Below are 18,844 nucleotides of genomic sequence, written 5' to 3' on the forward strand. Positions count from 1 at the left end.
TAACTGTGGACTCCACTAAAATACTTTCTTCAAGAAGGAAAAATATCAGGGTAGTCACAATCAAAAGCAAAATCAAACTTCAACTGTCCAATGTCTGGGAGCCACTCACCATCTTCCGGGCTCATCCAAGGGATTGGGTCACTTCTCCAGCCCTGCCCTTAGTAGCACACACTTTGTCTTCTAGGCTCCAGCTGCCTGTACTCCACTGCTGCTGCTGTTCTTGGTAGTCATCTCATGGTACTGGCATCTCCAAAACACTGCTGACTTCTGCTTTAACTTAGGCTTCATCAATAGCCTCTCATAGGCTCTCTTCATGGTGCTAAGCCTCAATTCCTTTGCATGACCCCTTCAGTCCTGGGCCATCAATTACAACTGAGGCTGTACCTTCACCAGTGGCCTTCCATGGCCTCTCACAGTGCTGAGCCTTGGCTGTTCTTCATGACCTCTTCATGCCTTCAAAACCAGTACCTGGGTGACTCTTACACATTACCAAGTCCAGCCACAGCATGAGGTACAATCTTTTCTATCTCTAGAACACAGCCTCTGTGCTCTCAGAAAACACTTCCCAGAAGATTTCACCTCAGTGATGCTGGTCTCTTCTTAATCACCACTGATTTCTTAGCTCCAGCTAACCAGCATCAATAGTCCCAGTAATCCAAAGGTTTCGATTTAGTAGTTCTGGTATCTTGTTAATCACAGCTGATTCAAAAGCCCCAGCTAGCTTTAGAATCTTCACAATCAAAATAGCAATAGCCCTGATAAGAGTCTTTAATCTTCCCTCTGAAATTTCACAAGTCAGACCTCCATCTTCGGTACTGTTCTCAACTTTTTCACTGTTCTCACTGTTCTTTTACTAAACTTCTACAGAACATCCCACAGAGCTCTTAACATCCCAATGGCTCTTCTAGCTCAAAGTTCCAAAGTCCTTCTACAGTCCTCCCCAAAACCTGGTCAGGTTGTCACAGGAATACTCCATTCTTGTTACCAATTTGTCTTAGCTAGGGTTTCTATTCCTGTACAAAACATCACGACCAAGAAGCAAGTTGGGAAGGAAAGGGTTAATTCAGCTTACACTTCCACACAGCTGTTCATCACTAAAGGAAGTCAGGACTGGAACTCAAGCAGGTCAGGTAGCAGGAGCTGATGCAGAGGCCATGAAGGAATGTTACTTACTGTCTTGCTTCCCCTGGCTTGCTCAGCCTGCTCTCTTATAGAACGCAAGATTACCAGCTCAGAGATGGCACCACCAACAAGGGGCCCTCCCCCCTTGATCACCAACTGAGAAAATGTCCCAGCTGGATCTCATGGAGGCATTTTCTCTGTGATAACTTCAGCTTGTGTCAAGTTGACACAAAACCAGCCAGTACAGTTGTATAAAGACAGAAAAAAAAAATGTACTAATGACTCTAGTTTTCAAATGAAGAAAGAGCCATTGAATATGGATAGGAGAATCAAATATTTATTAATCAGTGTTAGTGTCCATTGGGGTCTGGGAATTACCTCACAAACCACTCAGACACAGATCTCAGTCAATCAGGGCTGGTTTATTGAATGCTGTCCCCAAGCTTGATCGATCAGGGACGAAGTCTAGACCAAGGAACTGAACTACAATGACAAGGCAGAATCTCCTATAGAGCTTGAAAGCCTGAAATCCACGAATGTCTGTGTCAAGTTATTCCACCAGTCAGAATTTAGGGATAGGGAATCTCCTTAGAAACATGTCTTTGGTATAAATTATCCTGTTCTCATTGGTTGGGATATTGAACTGGGGTGGGGGGGTGGCATGGGGGTGGGGTGGGGGTGGGGGTGGGGCTTGCCTAACATTCATGTCTTAACTTGCCAATCAGGATGTATATGTCTCTTTCTGTCAGGTAGGATGTCAGTTCTCAAGGAGGTCATGGGAACTTAAACTTACTCAACCCCCTACTCAAAATGGAAGTTTTAATCCAAACAGCTTTTTATATTGGTGCAGATGTCTCTTATGTAGGAGTCCATCTCAGGGGCTTATAAAGGCAAGAAACCATAAAAGCTCATACACAAATGTAGGAAGTGCTGCTGGTTCAGATTCAAGCTTATTGTGGCTAACTATACAAAGCAGTTCTATTTGGCTTCTGTGATTGGTTTCCAAGAACACCAAAACACAGAATATAACAGAATATATAATCAACTCCTGCATGAGAAAGTTACTTTATAACATTAATAACAGTACAAAATGGCTGGCAAGACGGGCAGCAGTTACCTAGGCCTTAACACTGTCCATCAACAATGTTTGCCTAATGTAACTGTCATGATGTTTCTGAGTTGAGTTGATAGTAGGTAGTTTTACCATTCTCTAAATGTGGGACCTGGCTCAAGAAGATTATAATACCCAGGTCACCCAGTTGGCATTTGAAACCAGATTGGTTTGCTTCCAAATTCCATGGTGATTTCTAGTACAGTGCTCTGCTGCTCTACTAGGTTATTTCTGTAAAGTCATTCACAGTATTTTTATTACCATGATAATATATATTTAGACACATGGTGTGACAAAGCACATATACCTACTAAAATCTAATGACAATGCTAGGGAGAATTAAAATATTTAGATAGGATATAAATATATAGTAGGATAATAGCATACGGAATAATTTCTTATCTAAACAATTATCCATTGAAGAGTACTCATTTGGGCACTTAAGAGCTAAATCAGAAGCTCAATAGTTGTCTTCATAATTGCATAAGGTCAATAAAGAAATAAGTGTTAAAAAAGAAATAAAGTGTTTATCTCTCTCTCTCTCTCTCTCTCTCACACACACACACACACACACACGCACACGCACACGCACACGCACACACACACACACACACTTCAAACAAAAACCTGAAGAAGACACATGTAAATCAATCTTTACAAGTACTGTGAAAAGCCTTAAGCCCCTGCAGAAGACCTGACCATGGTTTTGAATATAAAATCTTCTCCATGTCTAAACTGTTGCTTATGTGATTTCTAATACTTAAAGCTAAGCCTATCCTTTTCTCCATGTGTTTGTTTCCTTTAACTTTAAGATACTGGCACTGAAAAATTGGTGGAGTTCACTGTGGAGAAATCTCTACAATCCACCTGTTCACCTTTTCCCATTCCCCACCACAAAATGCTCAACAATGGTTGGGCTCAAATTGTTAAACAAATTAAATTTAAAAAAAAAAAAAGAATCCAAGGCAGGATGTGGTAGCACACACCTTTAATCTCAGCCCTCAGAAGGAAGGGACAGGCAAAATCTAAGAGTTCAAGGCCAGTCTGGTCCCATAGTGAGTTTCAAGCCAATCAGAGTTACATAGTGAGATCCCGTCTCAAAAACTAAACATCAGTCAACTGATCAATCAATCTGGCTGTTTTAAGAATAATTTTAATAACATATAAGAACTTGCTTAGGGAAGCAGTGCTCAGAATAAAACAAAAACAAAAACAAAACCTATCAGTATCATTTCTTTGGCATCTTCCTGATTGTCATATAGACCAGTATCAAAATGACTCCCACTTCTGTATGAAATGTTTGATGTAGGAACCATAAGAGGGAATGTGTGCTGGCGCTTTAAAAGGGTTTTTATTGTGTAAAGTTATTTACTTCTTACAGCTATATTGAAATAGAATCGCCCATTGTTGTAGGTGAAGAAACTCAGGCACAGAGTAATCGGGAAGCACACCTGAGGCTCTGGCTGCAGTCTGCCCCCCACTTCTGTGCCAGCTTTTCCATGTGATGAGTTAGATGCTTGTGGTAGTTTGAGTTGACGTGGTAGGTTTGCCCTTTAGTCTGTTGCTGTGCTGTTCTCAGCACAGGCTCCTGGCTATGAGTTGCAGGATCTCATTTACTCAGCATGGAAGCCTTGAAGAGTAAATACTGCTGTCACTAGTGTATACCTCGAGAAACCTGAGATTCAGACAGTGTCAGATAGCTTGCCTTTGTATATTTCTAAATAAATGACTCACTATATTGAATTTTCTGCCCTAAAAGTGGAGACATACTAAGCTTCAAGAGCTGTTATGAGGGATAATAATCATTTCTGCAAAGGGTATTGAGAAACATCACACTTAATCGTGATTACCCTTGCTTTGCTCTCTTTCCTCACCTAGACTATGATTTCTTAAGAGCAGAGAACTGAGGACACAGTAGTCTGGGACTGTTCACCCTGGCTCACTCCCCATTTTGAGAACTTTTCCCTCCTCTTTGCCTCCTCCACCCTGTGACTTTCTCCAAGTAGTAAATATTCAGTGGGGGGAAAGGCCTTTGAGTCCCACTTTGTTAGACATGGCCCCACTCTTGGCTTCTAAGTGGCAGTTGGACTTTATTCTATTGCTTTGCTCATGATTCCTGTTAGTAATTACCTATGGCAGTGCTAGTTACTGTTCAAGTACAGACAGGACAAGAGACAGCAACTGTAGAGTGGCTAAGAAGTATCTTCCGTCCTTTACCTGTGGAATGGCAGTACACCAGCTCTCATTTAGAAGATGAACACAGATCATTGACGTAAGAGAATACAGTCCTGAAATCTCCAGTTTCAGCTTGTTATTTCCTAACTAGTATAGTGAGGATAGAGTTATAGATGTGCAAGAAAAAGAAAAATATCGTATGAAACATTCATCTTAACTGGGTAGCATCTGGATTTTTCTAGGTTTCTCCAGCAAAGTAAGACAACTCTGAGTGAATGGCAATAAAATAAGGTAGTTGTTCTCAAGTCATCTGAAGCTACCGACTGCACTCTGTAAAACAGTACAGCTTTTCTCCTTCCTAAGCATTTATGCCCTGTGTCCCCTCTGTACCAGCACTGAACAGTCACTCCAGCATGTGTGTGTATAGCCCACGTGTGCTCTTTAAACTTACTTTAATGGCTTTTAATATTTTATAACTTTGTTCAAAATCACCAAATACCAAAAGTTGTTAGTTTGTTTTTGAGTTTGATCTTTTCCTGTGTTGCTATAAGTGATAGATTTAAAAACATGTGGGTCAGAGATACAGGTCAGTGGGTGAAGGCACTCACCTGCAGGCCTGGCAGCCTGAGTATAGTCCCAGGACTTCTGACGTCTGTCAGTGTACACTGGGTATGCATGCTCTCCCTACTCCCCAACACAAGAAAACAAACTTAATTCTAAAAGTGTTTTTAAAGCAATGGTAATGAAGTGTAGAACAGAAATTTTATTTCTTACTCTTCTGGGTTTTTAAGAATTATTATTGCTAAATTTTAGGTGGCTTTTTTTTGTTATTTGTGTATTACCATTCACTAAAATTCAACAGAGAAGCTAGACAGTCATGTATGTCTATAACCTGAGCATTTGGAAGGCAAAGACAGAAAGATCTGGAATTCAAGACCAGCCTCTGCTCTGTAGAACTCAAGGGCTGGATATGTAGTGCAAAGTAGAAGACAGGTTAACATGCTGAGTACCTCAGGTTCCTTTCTTTCAGAAAAGAAAAATAAATCAAGAGGATTATATATAACAGATTTTTATTTAAGATTTTATTATGCTCTTTTATGATTTCTTTCAAAAACATCTAATAGACAATTGCTTTTAAGTCACTTTTATTTTTGAATTAAAATGCTTTGTCATTTTTACAGTTATGCTCATAGCATGTCTTAGGGTAATTTTCCTGGGATTTTTTTTCCTTTTCATATTAAAAGTACTAGTTTTTAAATTCATTGTTTTTGTTTTGTTTGTTTGTTTGTTTGTATATTTGTTTTCTGTAAATATTGAAATGAGAACAGCAGAGAGAGGATTAAGTGTAGGAGTCACTGGATTCATTTGTTCCTGAAAATAGCTTTTACATTATCTTTCCAGATTGGATATTTGTAGCAGTGTGTGCTTCTGGGACACTACCAAGTTCATTTGACTTCATACATTTAACAGTCATCTGAAAGCAAACTTTTCCACAGTTAAATTCAAATGGAAGGTCACTGATTCAGTGTTTGTGGAGAATGCTGACACATGCTTTGACATGCAGATACGTTCTCTCTGGTCTTTGCAGCCTCCTCCTTCTCTTCCTCCTCCTCCTTGTCATCCTTTTCTTCCTCTTCTTCTTCTTCCTCTTTCTCTCCTCCTCCTCCTTCTCCTCTTTTTAAACCAACACAGGTTTTTTTTTTGTTTTTTTCTTTTCAGTAGCTAAAATTTTACTGAATGATGTGTTCTAGTCTGTGAAGAAGTACTAAAGACGAGCACATAAAATATAGCGCAGTTTTGAAACCAGTCATTTTAGCTACCAGCAGAAATTTCATGAGTGATGTTAGCTCAATGGTATAATTTTAGTGTTACCTAAGCAGTCATTTTTATTTAAATCAACTGTTTGTTCTGTTCATCAGGTATTATGCCTTTCCCTTGAACAGTCTAAGGTTTGTCTGGAGTGAATATTTTATGCTGATATTACAAAAAAATTCTAAATTTCTAAATACTACAAATATTACAAGTTGAGAACTGTGCCTTTATGGTCTTAAATACATGATAATACTGATTGGTAAAATTACTTGGAGAAGTAGCTCTTTTTAAAAATGTTATTTTGAAGATTATGTTGTTCATAATGAAAAGATTTATGAAAGAAGCTTTTGTTGTTTTTAGCTATAGTAAAGGGGTTTATTAGTATGACTTCCCATGTGTAACTTACACTGTACAATGTTTTCCCCTTCTCTCCTTCTCTTTCTTGCTGTTTTTATTTAGCTAGCCTTTTATATACTTTTTCCTTTTTTTGTTCATTCCCACAAATTTAATAAGATGTGTCAACATGTATTGTAAATTATATTTTTATATACTTATTTTTTAAAATAATTTTTCTAGTTCAAACTGACAAGCTTCTAACAACAATTCTTTACTTCCTCTATCCTCAAGATGTTATAGAACAACAGAAACATACTCTCACACAAAGACTCACATAAATAGAACAAATGCAGCAGAGCTTAGACTATCAAGTGAAAAAACAAAGGAAGCAGAGAGATTAATTCATTTTTGAGGATAAAAACTAAATGAGGGTCTTGTTGGATGTAATAGAACAGAACAGATCATAATACAAAGAACACACACAGCAAAGTGCTTTCAGAGATGAGAACTTCTCTGCTTCTAAGCAAATACAGGAGTTGTCATTGCTAGAATTTTCTAGAGTACCATCTGGTATGTGTCAAACTTATCTGTGTCTTATAAAAACACAGGTTACAGTTTGTTGGCTACAACCCCATAGTTTCTAGTTTGGAGTTCAAGAATTTGTGATTCTAACATGTTTATAGATGGTGGTGGTGGTGGTGGTGGTGGTCTGAGAACATAAAGTCCTTGGACCCTTATCTCAGGGAGCCATGCCAGTCTGTTAGGAGCTTGCAAGTGTATCTGCTCCACTGCTGGTAAATCAGAGGTATGCAGAGTTTGGGCTGAAGTCTGGTATTAATTATTGTGTAGTGTATAATCTATACACACATAGTAGTTCTAACTGTGGGAATTGTCCTCATAAACCCTTTGCAAACTGTGAATATCATAAGTCAGAAATGTCTTTGATGCCATTAACCTGCAGAGTAACTTGTTTGGCCTGTCATGAAGCGGCTGCCAGGAAGCTTATGACTCTGTTGCAGCCTTGCACTGAAGAGATATCATGGAACATATTACTAACTGGGAAAAGATAAAAATTCAGTTTAAAGTCGTTTCCACATAATATATACTGCTTTCATGCTATTATTAGAAAGTAAGTGAGCACACTATAAACCAGGGATCATCTACATGCCTGACCAGCCAACCTTCATGTTTTGTATACACGTAAACACTGAGGCATGCAGCTTCCTTTTGATGTCAAACAGAAAATCTGAGCAGGAACAGCTACACTGAGACTTCTGTGACAGATCTGAGTGTGCTAGGAGTACAGAGGTAATTTTTCCTGGGGAGAAAATACAAGAAACTTATGTACTTTTGGATTAGCTTATATTGCTTCTTATCTTCATATCAAGGAGCACTTGGATCATTTTCTCTCTATTCTTCTCTCCAAGAAAGATCAATATGTGTGTGTGTGGGGGGGCGGTAATCAAGGAAAGAATATAATAATAATAAATAATAATAACACGATTTTCTACATCTATTGATAACATAGAGGCTTCAGTCAGAAAAGGCCCACTTGGTATGCTAAGTGTGATGAGTATACATTTGGTCAAATCAGAGTTCAGTTAAGAAGGATGTTAGAAATTATTTATGGAGAGTGAAATGCAGATTATCATTGCCATTATCATCAAGAACACTAAATAATTAACAGTCTCGTATTCTTTATCAGGCATAAGGACAACTTTTAGATATATAGAATGACTTGAAAAGTATATTTTTTGTGTATCTTTTTGACATGAAGTTATTAGAGAATATACTTTAGAAAAATGAGAAGGGGACCCTAAGAAGAGGATATTGTAGTTCATAAGAAAATGAAACTGTGGTGGTATAGAAAAAAGGGGAGAAAAAAAGGATGTGGACAGCCTAGGAAATGGATGATCTGGGCGAGAACTGCACAATAAAGTGAGGGGTAACAGTACCACACAGGAGTGCTCAGAGGGTGACTGCACTAGGGGCTCGCTCTCCACCTACCTTAGGTCTGCAGGCTCTCAGAAGCTTTTTAGCCTCATTAATCCAACCTACATCCCCTGTGTGTGTGTGTGTGTGTGTGTGTGTGTGTGTGTGTTAGTGAGAGAGAGAGAGAGAGAGAGAGAGAGAGAGAGAGAGAGAGAGAGGAGAGAGGAGAGAGAGAGAAGATGATAGGGTATTTATTAGAACCACATGAATTAATACTCAGTGTAAATACTACTTAAGCAAATAGGTAAGGTGGGGAGTTTTTCTGAAATTAACTTCCTAATTTTTTTAATAATTGGTCTGTTGTGATTTTTCTTTCTTTTTTATTTGAAATATTCTTTATTTACATTTCAAATTATTTCCCCTTTCCTGAATCCCCTCTCCCTGAAAGTCCCATAAGCCTTCTACCTTCCCCCTGTTCCCCCATCCACCCCTTCCCACTTCCCTGTTTTGGTATTCCCCTACACTGCTGCACTGAGCCTTTCCAGAACCAGGGGCCTCTCCTTCCTTCTTCTTGGGCTTTATTTGATATGTGAATTGTGTCTTGGGTATTCCAAGCTTCTAGGCTAGTGTCTACTTATCAGTGAGTGTTCTTTTGTGATTGGGTTACCTCACTTAGGATGATATTCTCCAGTTCCATCCATTTGTCTAATAATTTCATGAATTCGTTGTTTTTAATGGCTGAATAGTATGTCCACATTTTTTGTATATATACCACATTCCTCTGTTGAGGGACATCTGGGTTCTTTCCAGCTTCTGGCTATCGTAAATAGGGCTGCTAAGAACATAGTGGAGCATGTGTCCTTACTGCATGCTGGGGAATCCTCTGAGTCCTCCAGTAGTATCATGACCAGTTTTCTGAGGAACCACCAGACTGATTTCCAGAGTGGTTGTACCAACTTGTAACTCCACCAGCAGTTGAGGAGTGTTCCACATCCTCGCCAGCACCTGCTTTCTCCTGAGTTTTTGATCTTAGCCATTCTGACTGGTGTGAGGTGAAATCTCAGGGTTGTTTTGATTTGCATTTCCCTGATGACTAAGGATATTGAACATTTCTTTAGGTGCTTCTCTGTCATTAGATATTCCTCAGGTGTAAATTATTTGTTTAGCTCTGTACCCCATTTTTAATGGGGTTATTTGGCTCTCTGGAGTCTACCTTCTTGAGTTCTTTGTATATGTTGGACATAAGCCCTCTGTCAGATGTAGGGTTGGTAAAGATGTTTTCCTAATTTGTTGGTTGCCATTTTGTTCATTTGACAATGTTCTTTGCCTTACAGAAACTCAGTAATTTTATGAGGTTCCATTTGTCAATTCTTAGAGCATATGCTATTGGTATTTTGTTCAGGAAATTTTCTCCTGTGCCCATGTCCACAAGGGTCTTCCCCAGTCTCTTTTTTATTAGTTTCAGTGTATCTGGTTTTATGTGGAGGTCCTTGATCCACTTGGACTTGAACTTAGTACAAGGAGATAAGAATGGATCAATTTGCATTCTTCTGTATGCTGACCTCCAGTTGGACCAGCACCATTTGTTGAAGAGGCTATCTTTTTTCCAATGGATAGTTGTAGCTCCTTTGTTGAAGATCAAGTGACCATAGGTGTGTGGGTTCATTTCTGGGTCTTCAATTCTATTCCATTGATCTACTTGCCTGTCATTGTACCAATACCATATGGTTTTTAACACTATTGCTCTGTAGTACTGCTTGAGGTCAGGGATACTGATTCCCCCAGAAATTCTTTTACTGTTGAGGATAGTTTTAGCTATCCTGGTTTTTTTGTTATTCCAGATGAATTTGAGAATTGCTCTTTCTAACTCTATAAAGAATTGAGTTGGGATTTTGATAGGGATTGCATTGAATCTGTATATTGCTTTTGGCAGAATGGCCATTTTTACCATATTAATCCTGCCAATCCAAGAGCATGGAAGATTTTTCCATCTTCTGAGGTCTACTTAAGCAAATAGGTGAGGTGGGGGAGTTTTTCTGGAATTAACCTATTTTTTTTAACAGTTGGTCTCTTGTGGTAATTTTTCTTTTATTAAAAAAAAAAAAAAAAAAGTTAGGGCCCAGAAAGAAGGTCAAGAGAACACACTGCCTTTCCGGAGAACCCAAGGTCAGTTTACAGTTTCCATGTTGGGTGCTTAGAATTACCTATAACTCTGCAGCTTTAGGGGATCTAAAACACACATGCACACACACACACATACACACACTTAACAATACTAAAAATCTATCTTTGAAAAATAGCAGATGAGTAAGAAATACTGGTAAGATAAAATAGAAATGAGAGTTCACACTTGTATGAATAAGTATAAGTTGTTGAGCCATATTGTCAATCATCAAGTAACTGTCAATTTAAATATGTTCTGTACCCACACGTTTCTTGATTATTCCTTTGGAATTTTGAACATTCTAGAAGTCCTGTTAGCGGTGGATAATTCAGTTTTCAGGCTAGTTCAAAAGAACTTTTTAAAAACAGGTTATTTTAGGATTTCTTTGAAATGTTGTCCTCATCTAAGTACTTTTTATAACATGGTTTCCAATGAAGAACTAGTTTATAGTGAAACATAGTGGGTCTTATCTTCCTTCCATCTGGAGTTGGATGCCCTGTGAGCATTAAAGAAGTTTGGTTGCTGAGAAAGTAGCAAAGATTCTTCTAGGCATTAACGATTTAATAAGTGTCAAGAGATAAAGTGTATTGGGGTTCCACCGCATATAACCAAAGGATTTTCTGTAGCTGTTTCATCCACATATTAGTTTTTCTGCATTTGAAGTACGAACTCTGTTCTATTTTCTATTTCCCAGCTGAGTGGCCAATTTCTTTAATGATCAATACTTATAATTAGGATTTATACTTCAAATTTATTGTTACTATTTTGAATGTAAATATTAAGCCTTGCTCAGATCTCAATAGTAGTTGATTTTCTTTATTTTCCTGTGGAAAGACAATGAACAACATATATATTAAGTTTGGAGCCAGTTTTTAGGATGCCATAAAGCTATCTTCCATGATAATACTCTGAAAAACAAACAAACAAACAAAACAAAAGCTGGCAGTGGTGGCACACGCCTTTAATCCCAGCAATTAGGAGGCAGAGGCAGGCAGATTTCTGAGTTCAAGGCCAGCCTGATCTACAGAGTGAGTTCCAGGACAGCCAGGGCAACACAGAGAAACCCTGTCTCTAAAACAAACAAACAAACAAACAAAACAGACAATACTCTGATCTTCCTGTTCTTTGAAAAAGGCAGTGTAAGAAGATGGCTTCTATCATCTGTCACTTTATGAAGATGTTAAAAACTGTGGAGGGACAGGAATGGCAGGATTGATACTGTCATTTTAAAGTATTAAAAAGTTAGAGTCTGTTTTCATATATGTTTTTGAGTAAAGGGGAAATAGAAAACCCTAAAATATATAATTTACCTCACATTTCATCACTCACAAAGGAAAATAATGCAAATTTTGTTGTGATACTTTTTTATCTAGATGGGTAAGGTTTACTTAGTATTTTCAATGTCTTTCGGTAGTGTTGGGTATTGAACCCAGGGCCTTCCGCATAGAGGTAATCCTTGTACTCCAGGGCTACATCACCTGCCCTAAGTATTTGATCCAGGTGAGAAAATTACAACTTTTTAATCTATTATGACACTTTGTTAAGAATCTTATAAAGGTTGCCCAGTAGTGGCACATGCCTTTAATCCCAGCACTCAGGAGGCAGAGGCAGGTAGAACTCTTGAGTTCAAAGACAGCCTGATCTACAGAGCAAGTTCCATGGTAGCAGAGACTACACAAAGAAACCCTGTCCTGAAAAACCAAAAACATATAAGAATTTTACAAAACTTTTGACTCATGTATGTTGTTCAGACAAGGACAATAAGAACTTCTCCACTGAGTCTAGTACTAGCAGTTATTTGATGACTTTCTAGTATTTTAAGATGCATGCTTTGAGATCCCCCTTAGGGTTTCTTATGACCCATGAGCATGCAAAGTTCGGAGATGTGCAGAACTCCCTCATCCTTTCCTCTTGATCCGGAGACTGCTGGCTGCTTTTCAGTTCAACAGTGTATATCCAAGACTGCTAAATGCATTTCATTCTTTTGGGGTTATATCAAGTACAGGAACCTATAGGGCAACTGAAGTAAACTTCACAGTGTGTTTGTGTGTGTATGTATATATGTGTGTATGTGGGTGTATACGTGTATGTGTGCACAGTGTGTATATATATATATATATGTATTTTTTATATATATATATATACATGTATATATATATATATATAACATGTAACATATACATACTTCTCTTAGGATATGCTTATTTTCATTAGTTTGTTTTTTTTTTTTTTGTTAAAGGTTTATTTCCCTTTAGTTTTACCTATAAAAAACCATGGGTGTTTAAAGAAAATGTCCATGTATGTGCTACTTATTACAAAGGACTTATCTAAGATAGAAAATGACTGTGATTTGTCAAAAATCATTGCATTCCAAACTCAGAAAAAAGTAAATTTATGTATTATAAAAGTATGTGTTCATACTATATTCAAACTTGGAATATTAACATGTTTTACCATATAGGCTAACTCAGAATTCAACTTTATATCATTTTTCTGAAATTAAAACTTCAGAAAATGCCTTGAATTAGGAAAGGGTACGTTGGCACAAGTTTTGATGTAGCTGGTACTTTTCTCTGCCCTAAAGCCATGCCTTTGTCTGTTTTGTATCATGAAAATATAATTGTGCTTAGTTGTTTGTTCGTCTAGGTTTGTTGCTCTCTATGTAAAGAACTATGTCCTTAACTTAATACATTTGACATTTTAACAGTTTTTTTTTCAACTTGAAATAACATTTTCAGTCACTTTGTAGTTGACCTAAAGTGAGAGAGGAAAAGAAGTAAAAAAATATCTTGGTTATGTATCAGATTCTAAAAACTCATGCACTTCACTGTCCTGGTAATTTCTAGACCAACATTATTGAAAATACAAATTTTTTGTTGTACTTTCAAAATAAACACCTGGCAACTTTTTGCTTTTTAAAATAATTTACCTACCAAGATAGCATTTTATTAGTTTCATGACTTTAAATTTTTATACTATATATCATTTTAAAATTGGGTGTTGCAGCCAGAATATAAAACAAAATAGTAATTTCAAAATACACTGTATAGTTAGACACCTTTTTTAATGAATTGCCTACAAAGATAAAATGTCCTGTATGTGCTATTTATATAGGAATCTGCAGTAGTCTCTTGGAGGAAATCCTCTAAAAATATTTGACTATTTCAAATTGGTTTACTTCATTGTTTAAGAGTATGAGTAAAGTATAAGCACTTTTAATCTAAAATCTTTAATCTAAAAAGTGTAAGTACTTTTAATCTAAATTCAAATAGAAGTATTTCATCTTGTGAAATACAAAATTTTAAAAGTACAGATAATGCATTATTTAAATCATTATTTTTAGACCTTAATTCTATGGATTTTTTTTAATGAGGAAAGAACACGTTAAAGTGGTTTAAAAAAGTAAAATTGAGTGCATACAAGAATAGAATATATTTTAATGTTTTAACACATCAGACACAAACTTCCTTTAAAAACATGTAACCGTCCATATGTTAATTTCCTTTTGGAGCTGGAGAGAGAGTTCCCAAGAGCACAGTTTTCACAGTTGAACATGGAGCAGTCCCAGTGTCTTAGCCAGGCAGTTTATATTGCAGATTCATTATCAAATATCTTACTTTTTAAGGTCTGTAGGTTATGTTGGATAAAATTCTCGGTACCCTGAACTTCAGAGAACCTGGAGTCACTTCTTCTAACAGACCAGTTTTTCATCTTTATTGAGTTCTGAATTGTATCTGAAGTGAAGTAGTAAACAATGGGGTCAAAGCAACAGTTGGAAACAGCGATGCAGAGAGTGATCGGGTACATGGTCCTCACTGCGGCCACCACAGAGCAGTTAACAAAGGTCTGTGTCCTCATGAGCGAGTACAAAATGAGGTTGATGTTGTAGGGCACAAAGCAGAAACAGAAGATGACCAAGTGGACAAAAATCATTTTTAAAACCTTAGTTTTGTTCATTTTGCTTCTACTTAATGTAACAGGTTTATTTAAAGTTCTTAGCACCATACTAGAACAAGTTACGTTCAAAATGAGGGGGATAAAAAACCCCACTATTTCAATGAAAATGACAATCCTGGAGAGATAAGTTTTCCATGTGGCTGCTGGAAAGTTCTCAAAGCAGGCTTCTGAGGTACTGTTACCCTGAGAGTGGGTGGACTGAAAGAAAACTGCAGGCGCACTTCCTCCCAGCACGGTGAACCACACAGCAATGCAAACAATCTTTGCATTTCGTTTAGTTCTTAAAGTCTTGGACTTAAATGGGTAGACAATCGCCAGAAATCGATCTACACTGATACAGGTTAGGAACAGAATGCTTCCATACATATTGGTGTAAAACAGCATTACTGAAATCTTACAGAGCAGATCTCCAAAGGGCCAGTTCCGTGTTGCAAAGTAAAAAATCCGAAATGGCAAAGTAAAGACGAACAGTAAATCTGACATTGCCAGGTTAACCATGTACGTTGTAGTTTCATTTCTCACTTTGAGGGCACAGATGAAAATGTATATGGCAACACAGTTGGATATCAGCCCAAGCACAAACACCATGCTGAACATGCACCCATACAAAGTGTACTTAAAGGAGTCATCATAGGAGCAGTGGGAGCCGTTGGGGCTTACCATTGTCAGGCAGCGAGGCTCGGCTCACGGGAGTCCTTTTGTCTGCAGATCGCCTCTGGTATGCAGATGTGGTCACAGCAACAGCCAATTTATTTTCAAATTATTCGTTTCTTTTCCAATTCTTACAAATGCTTTCTTCTCTGAATTCTTCAAAGGAAACATGAAATGTGTTCCTTAAAAGTTTCTAGTAGATTATTCAGGAAAATAGTCTGATTTTCTGGTTTAGAAAATCCATGAGTCCGGAGTTTAGTTAACTGACAGAAAATGCAGTCAAGGAAGCCAACCCATAAAGCTGCAAGCGGAAGGAAAAACTTACAAATGAAGCACGACCAGTCCTCAACATAGACTTGTAGTTCAGCCGTCAAGGTGAATATTCCAAAACTAAAATGTCTTTACATTAAGAATGTTTAGCCGTAAGTAAGTTACCAATCTTGCTTCAGTCTTTAAACATTCGCCGTCCATCCGATGTCCTCGGATATTTCCTCCTTTTTATTTTCAGACTTCGTATTTCTACATTGATTCCAGATGGCGATAGGCAGTCTTTTAAAGGATCCCAGATAAATTCCTAAGCATGTTAGCTCTTGCTGAACGGAGGCCTTTCCGAGGCTGCCAGCTGTATTGTGAGATGGGCTGTCTCTGAAGTGAGCAAGAAAGGCTTCCCAGATTTGTAATATGACATCACAGGAAGAAGAGGCTGGGTTTGCACAAAGGAAGGCTTCAACCCAGTTGTTTGCAGTTCCTTTAATCTGATAATGTGTCTGCTAGGAATGTACCTAGGAGGCTTGCAAATGGTCACTGGCAGTCCAGCTGAGTTGGGCATTAACTCTTTTTATGCCAAAATGCTTTCCAGGGATTCTGACTTCTCCAAAGTAGTTTGTTTTGCTTTTAGTTAGTAATAACTAAGAGAAAGACAGAAACATATCAGCATAAGGCAGGTTCTCTCCTATTGCTCTTGTAGTTGGGATATTGCCATCTTTAAGGAAATAAAATGCAGATGGGGTATATTTATAAATTGACATCCTTAGCGATATGAGTGGAAACTTTAAAGAACTGTTTAATGACTGAAAGCAGAACCTCAAGAGTTTATATAAAGGCTTTGAGGCAGGCAGCCCTGCTGCTGTTAGTATCTGGTTGTTTTCTTAATTGCTCTTCAACATTTAACTTAATTGGCATGATTGTGAGTAGCTTTAATCCTGGATCTCCTTAGTTTTTGATAAATAATGTTCTAACATTTTTCTTTAAAACTAATTTCCTAGACCTATTTCAATATTTAATACATCAAAGACTGCATTAAGTATGCTTATTTTTTGCCTGGAGGATTATAGCTCAGTGTGAACAGTACCCCAAAACTTTTGCTTTTTACTGCAGTATCAATCTTTTTGCCTACAGCTTAATATAAACATAATGGGAAAGTGTACTTTGTAAAACGGGTTTTTTCCCCTTCTAAATTAATTAAAAGAACTTACAGCAGAGAATCACAGTTCTACTACTTGCCTAAGTTTAGGGCCATGATTTTTATTCTCATTTCCTCCGTCTGTTCCTTCAGCTTCTTTCACATGTTGGCTGTGTGTTGAGATGTATTTCAGATCTTACTTTCATCTCTAACTTTGGAGTCAGTGAGGGCATCAGGAGCAAGTTTCTCTGTAGAACCCTTAGCTTAAGTATTAACATGTAGTCATGTGTTCTGTACTTTTTAAGTTTGGATTACTCTAATGCTCACCAACTTTTGATGCTGAATTGTAATCTTTTTATTGTTTTGATTAGGAATTCATCTATGATTATATTATATTATATCATTATGATTATGATTATAGTATTATAGGCAGTAAAGATTGAGGGTCTGAATTTCTTTGCATTGGTTTTGGTGTGAAAAGCAGATGCATACGTGTTTCTCTTGGAAGATAGGAACTTTGAGTGCAGTAATGAACAAAGGAATACTTAATAACATTTTCTTCTCAATGGAGAAACTTTTCTGTTAATAGTTATTTTAGGAAAAATAGAAAATTTGAGTGATCTTCTTTTACGTTTCCTTATTGACATTTTTTTTAAAAAGATTTATTATGTGTATAGTCTTTTGCTTGCATATGCACCTAAGGTCAGAAGAGGGCACCAAATCTCACTATAGATGGTTGTGAGCCACCATATGGTTGCTGGGAACTGAACTCAGGACCTTCTGAAGAGCAGTCAGTGCTCTTAACTACTGAGCCATCTCTCTAGCCCTCCTCTGTGCTTTCTTTTTTTTTTCTTTTTTTCTTTTTCTTTCTTTCTTTTCTTTTCTTTCTTTCTTTTTTTTTTTTTTTTTTTTTTGGTTTTTCGAGACGAGACAGGGTTTCTCTGTGTAGCCCTGGCTGTCCTGGAACTCACTCTGTAGACCAGGCTGGCCTCGAACTCAGAAATCCACCTGCCTCTGCCTCCCAAGTGCTGGGATTAAAGGTGTGCACCACCACCGCCTGGCTTTGTTTTGCTTCTTCATTTTCACTGCAACATTTCAGGCATTTTATCTCCTAATTTCTAGTCTTGCTGTCTTTCAGTTACCTTCTGACAACCTATTCACCTATTATAACTCTTGTTTCCAAGAAGAATTTCAAGAGAATTACAATATTCAAAATAAATATACTGGGGCTGGAGAGGTGGCTCGGTGGTTAAGAGCATGTCTATTCCTGCAGTGGACCCAGGATTAATTCCCAGTACCCACATGGAATGGTTTGCAAATACTCACAACTCCAAATTCAGCCTCTTCATCAGGCACGAATGTGATATATTTGCATATATGCAGGCCAGCACTTATACACATAAAAATAAATAAATAGATCTTTAATAAATAAGTAAAATATACTGTCAACTTATTTTTAGGATGTTGTGATATGTAGATTATACCTTAGTGAAAAAGAGTTGTAAAGGGAAGTCTGTATAAAAGGGTTATTAATTTGCTGGATGAGGTAGTACATGCCTTTGATCTTTGCACCTCAGTGGGTGTGCTGGAAAGATGGCTTAGTGGTTAGGAATACTTCCTGTTCTTTCAGAGGACCGAGGTTTGATTGTCAGTACCCACATGGCACCTCAGTACTGTCTGTAACTTTAGTCTCAGGATATCCAACACCTATGTCTGACTCTGCAGGCACTGCATGCACTTAGTGTATAGACATACAAGAAGGCAAAATACTCATGCACAGGAAAAAAAAAAATTTTTAAAAAGGAGTTACTACTTTAAGATCTGAGGGCTGGAATGTCACTCAGTGTTGGAACAACCCCCCCATCCCCCATGTCAGCATGCAGGAGGCCCTGTGCTCAGTCTCCAGTATCCCAACATGTGATTAAATGAGAAGCTCTATATAAATGAGGAGTGTAAGCAACACCATTTTAAACAAATTCATTCTAAAAATTAATCAGATTAAATCAATAAATGTTAACTAAAATAAAACCTTAAATAATAAGTTATTTATACAGTGGTAAAATAAAAACCATATAGTAGTCCAAGACACAAAGGAAGTTATGTGATGACAGGAATCTGATACATTTTATTTTAATAATGTGTATGTGTGGCCTCTATGTAACAAACAGAACCATGAGAATAT

At 37.5% G+C, this 18,844-nt stretch overlaps 2 protein-coding genes across 3 annotated transcripts in view; one reads left to right on the forward strand and one right to left on the reverse strand.

Annotated features, from left to right (window-relative positions):
• The window catches only part of Rb1 (RB transcriptional corepressor 1), a 134,002-nt gene that overhangs the window by 73,892 nt on the left and 41,266 nt on the right, over nucleotides 1–18,844 (forward strand). The window lies entirely within an intron of this gene.
• Nucleotides 14,070–15,928, reverse strand: Lpar6 (lysophosphatidic acid receptor 6). Its single transcript, XM_052190970.1, has one exon. The coding sequence runs from the start codon at nucleotides 15,270–15,272 to the stop codon at nucleotides 14,238–14,240; it is 1,035 nt and encodes a 344-aa protein (XP_052046930.1). The 5' UTR covers nucleotides 15,273–15,928; the 3' UTR covers nucleotides 14,070–14,237.

This window comes from Apodemus sylvaticus, chromosome 8 (assembly GCF_947179515.1).
Source record: "Apodemus sylvaticus chromosome 8, mApoSyl1.1, whole genome shotgun sequence".
NCBI lineage: Eukaryota > Metazoa > Chordata > Mammalia > Rodentia > Muridae > Apodemus > Apodemus sylvaticus.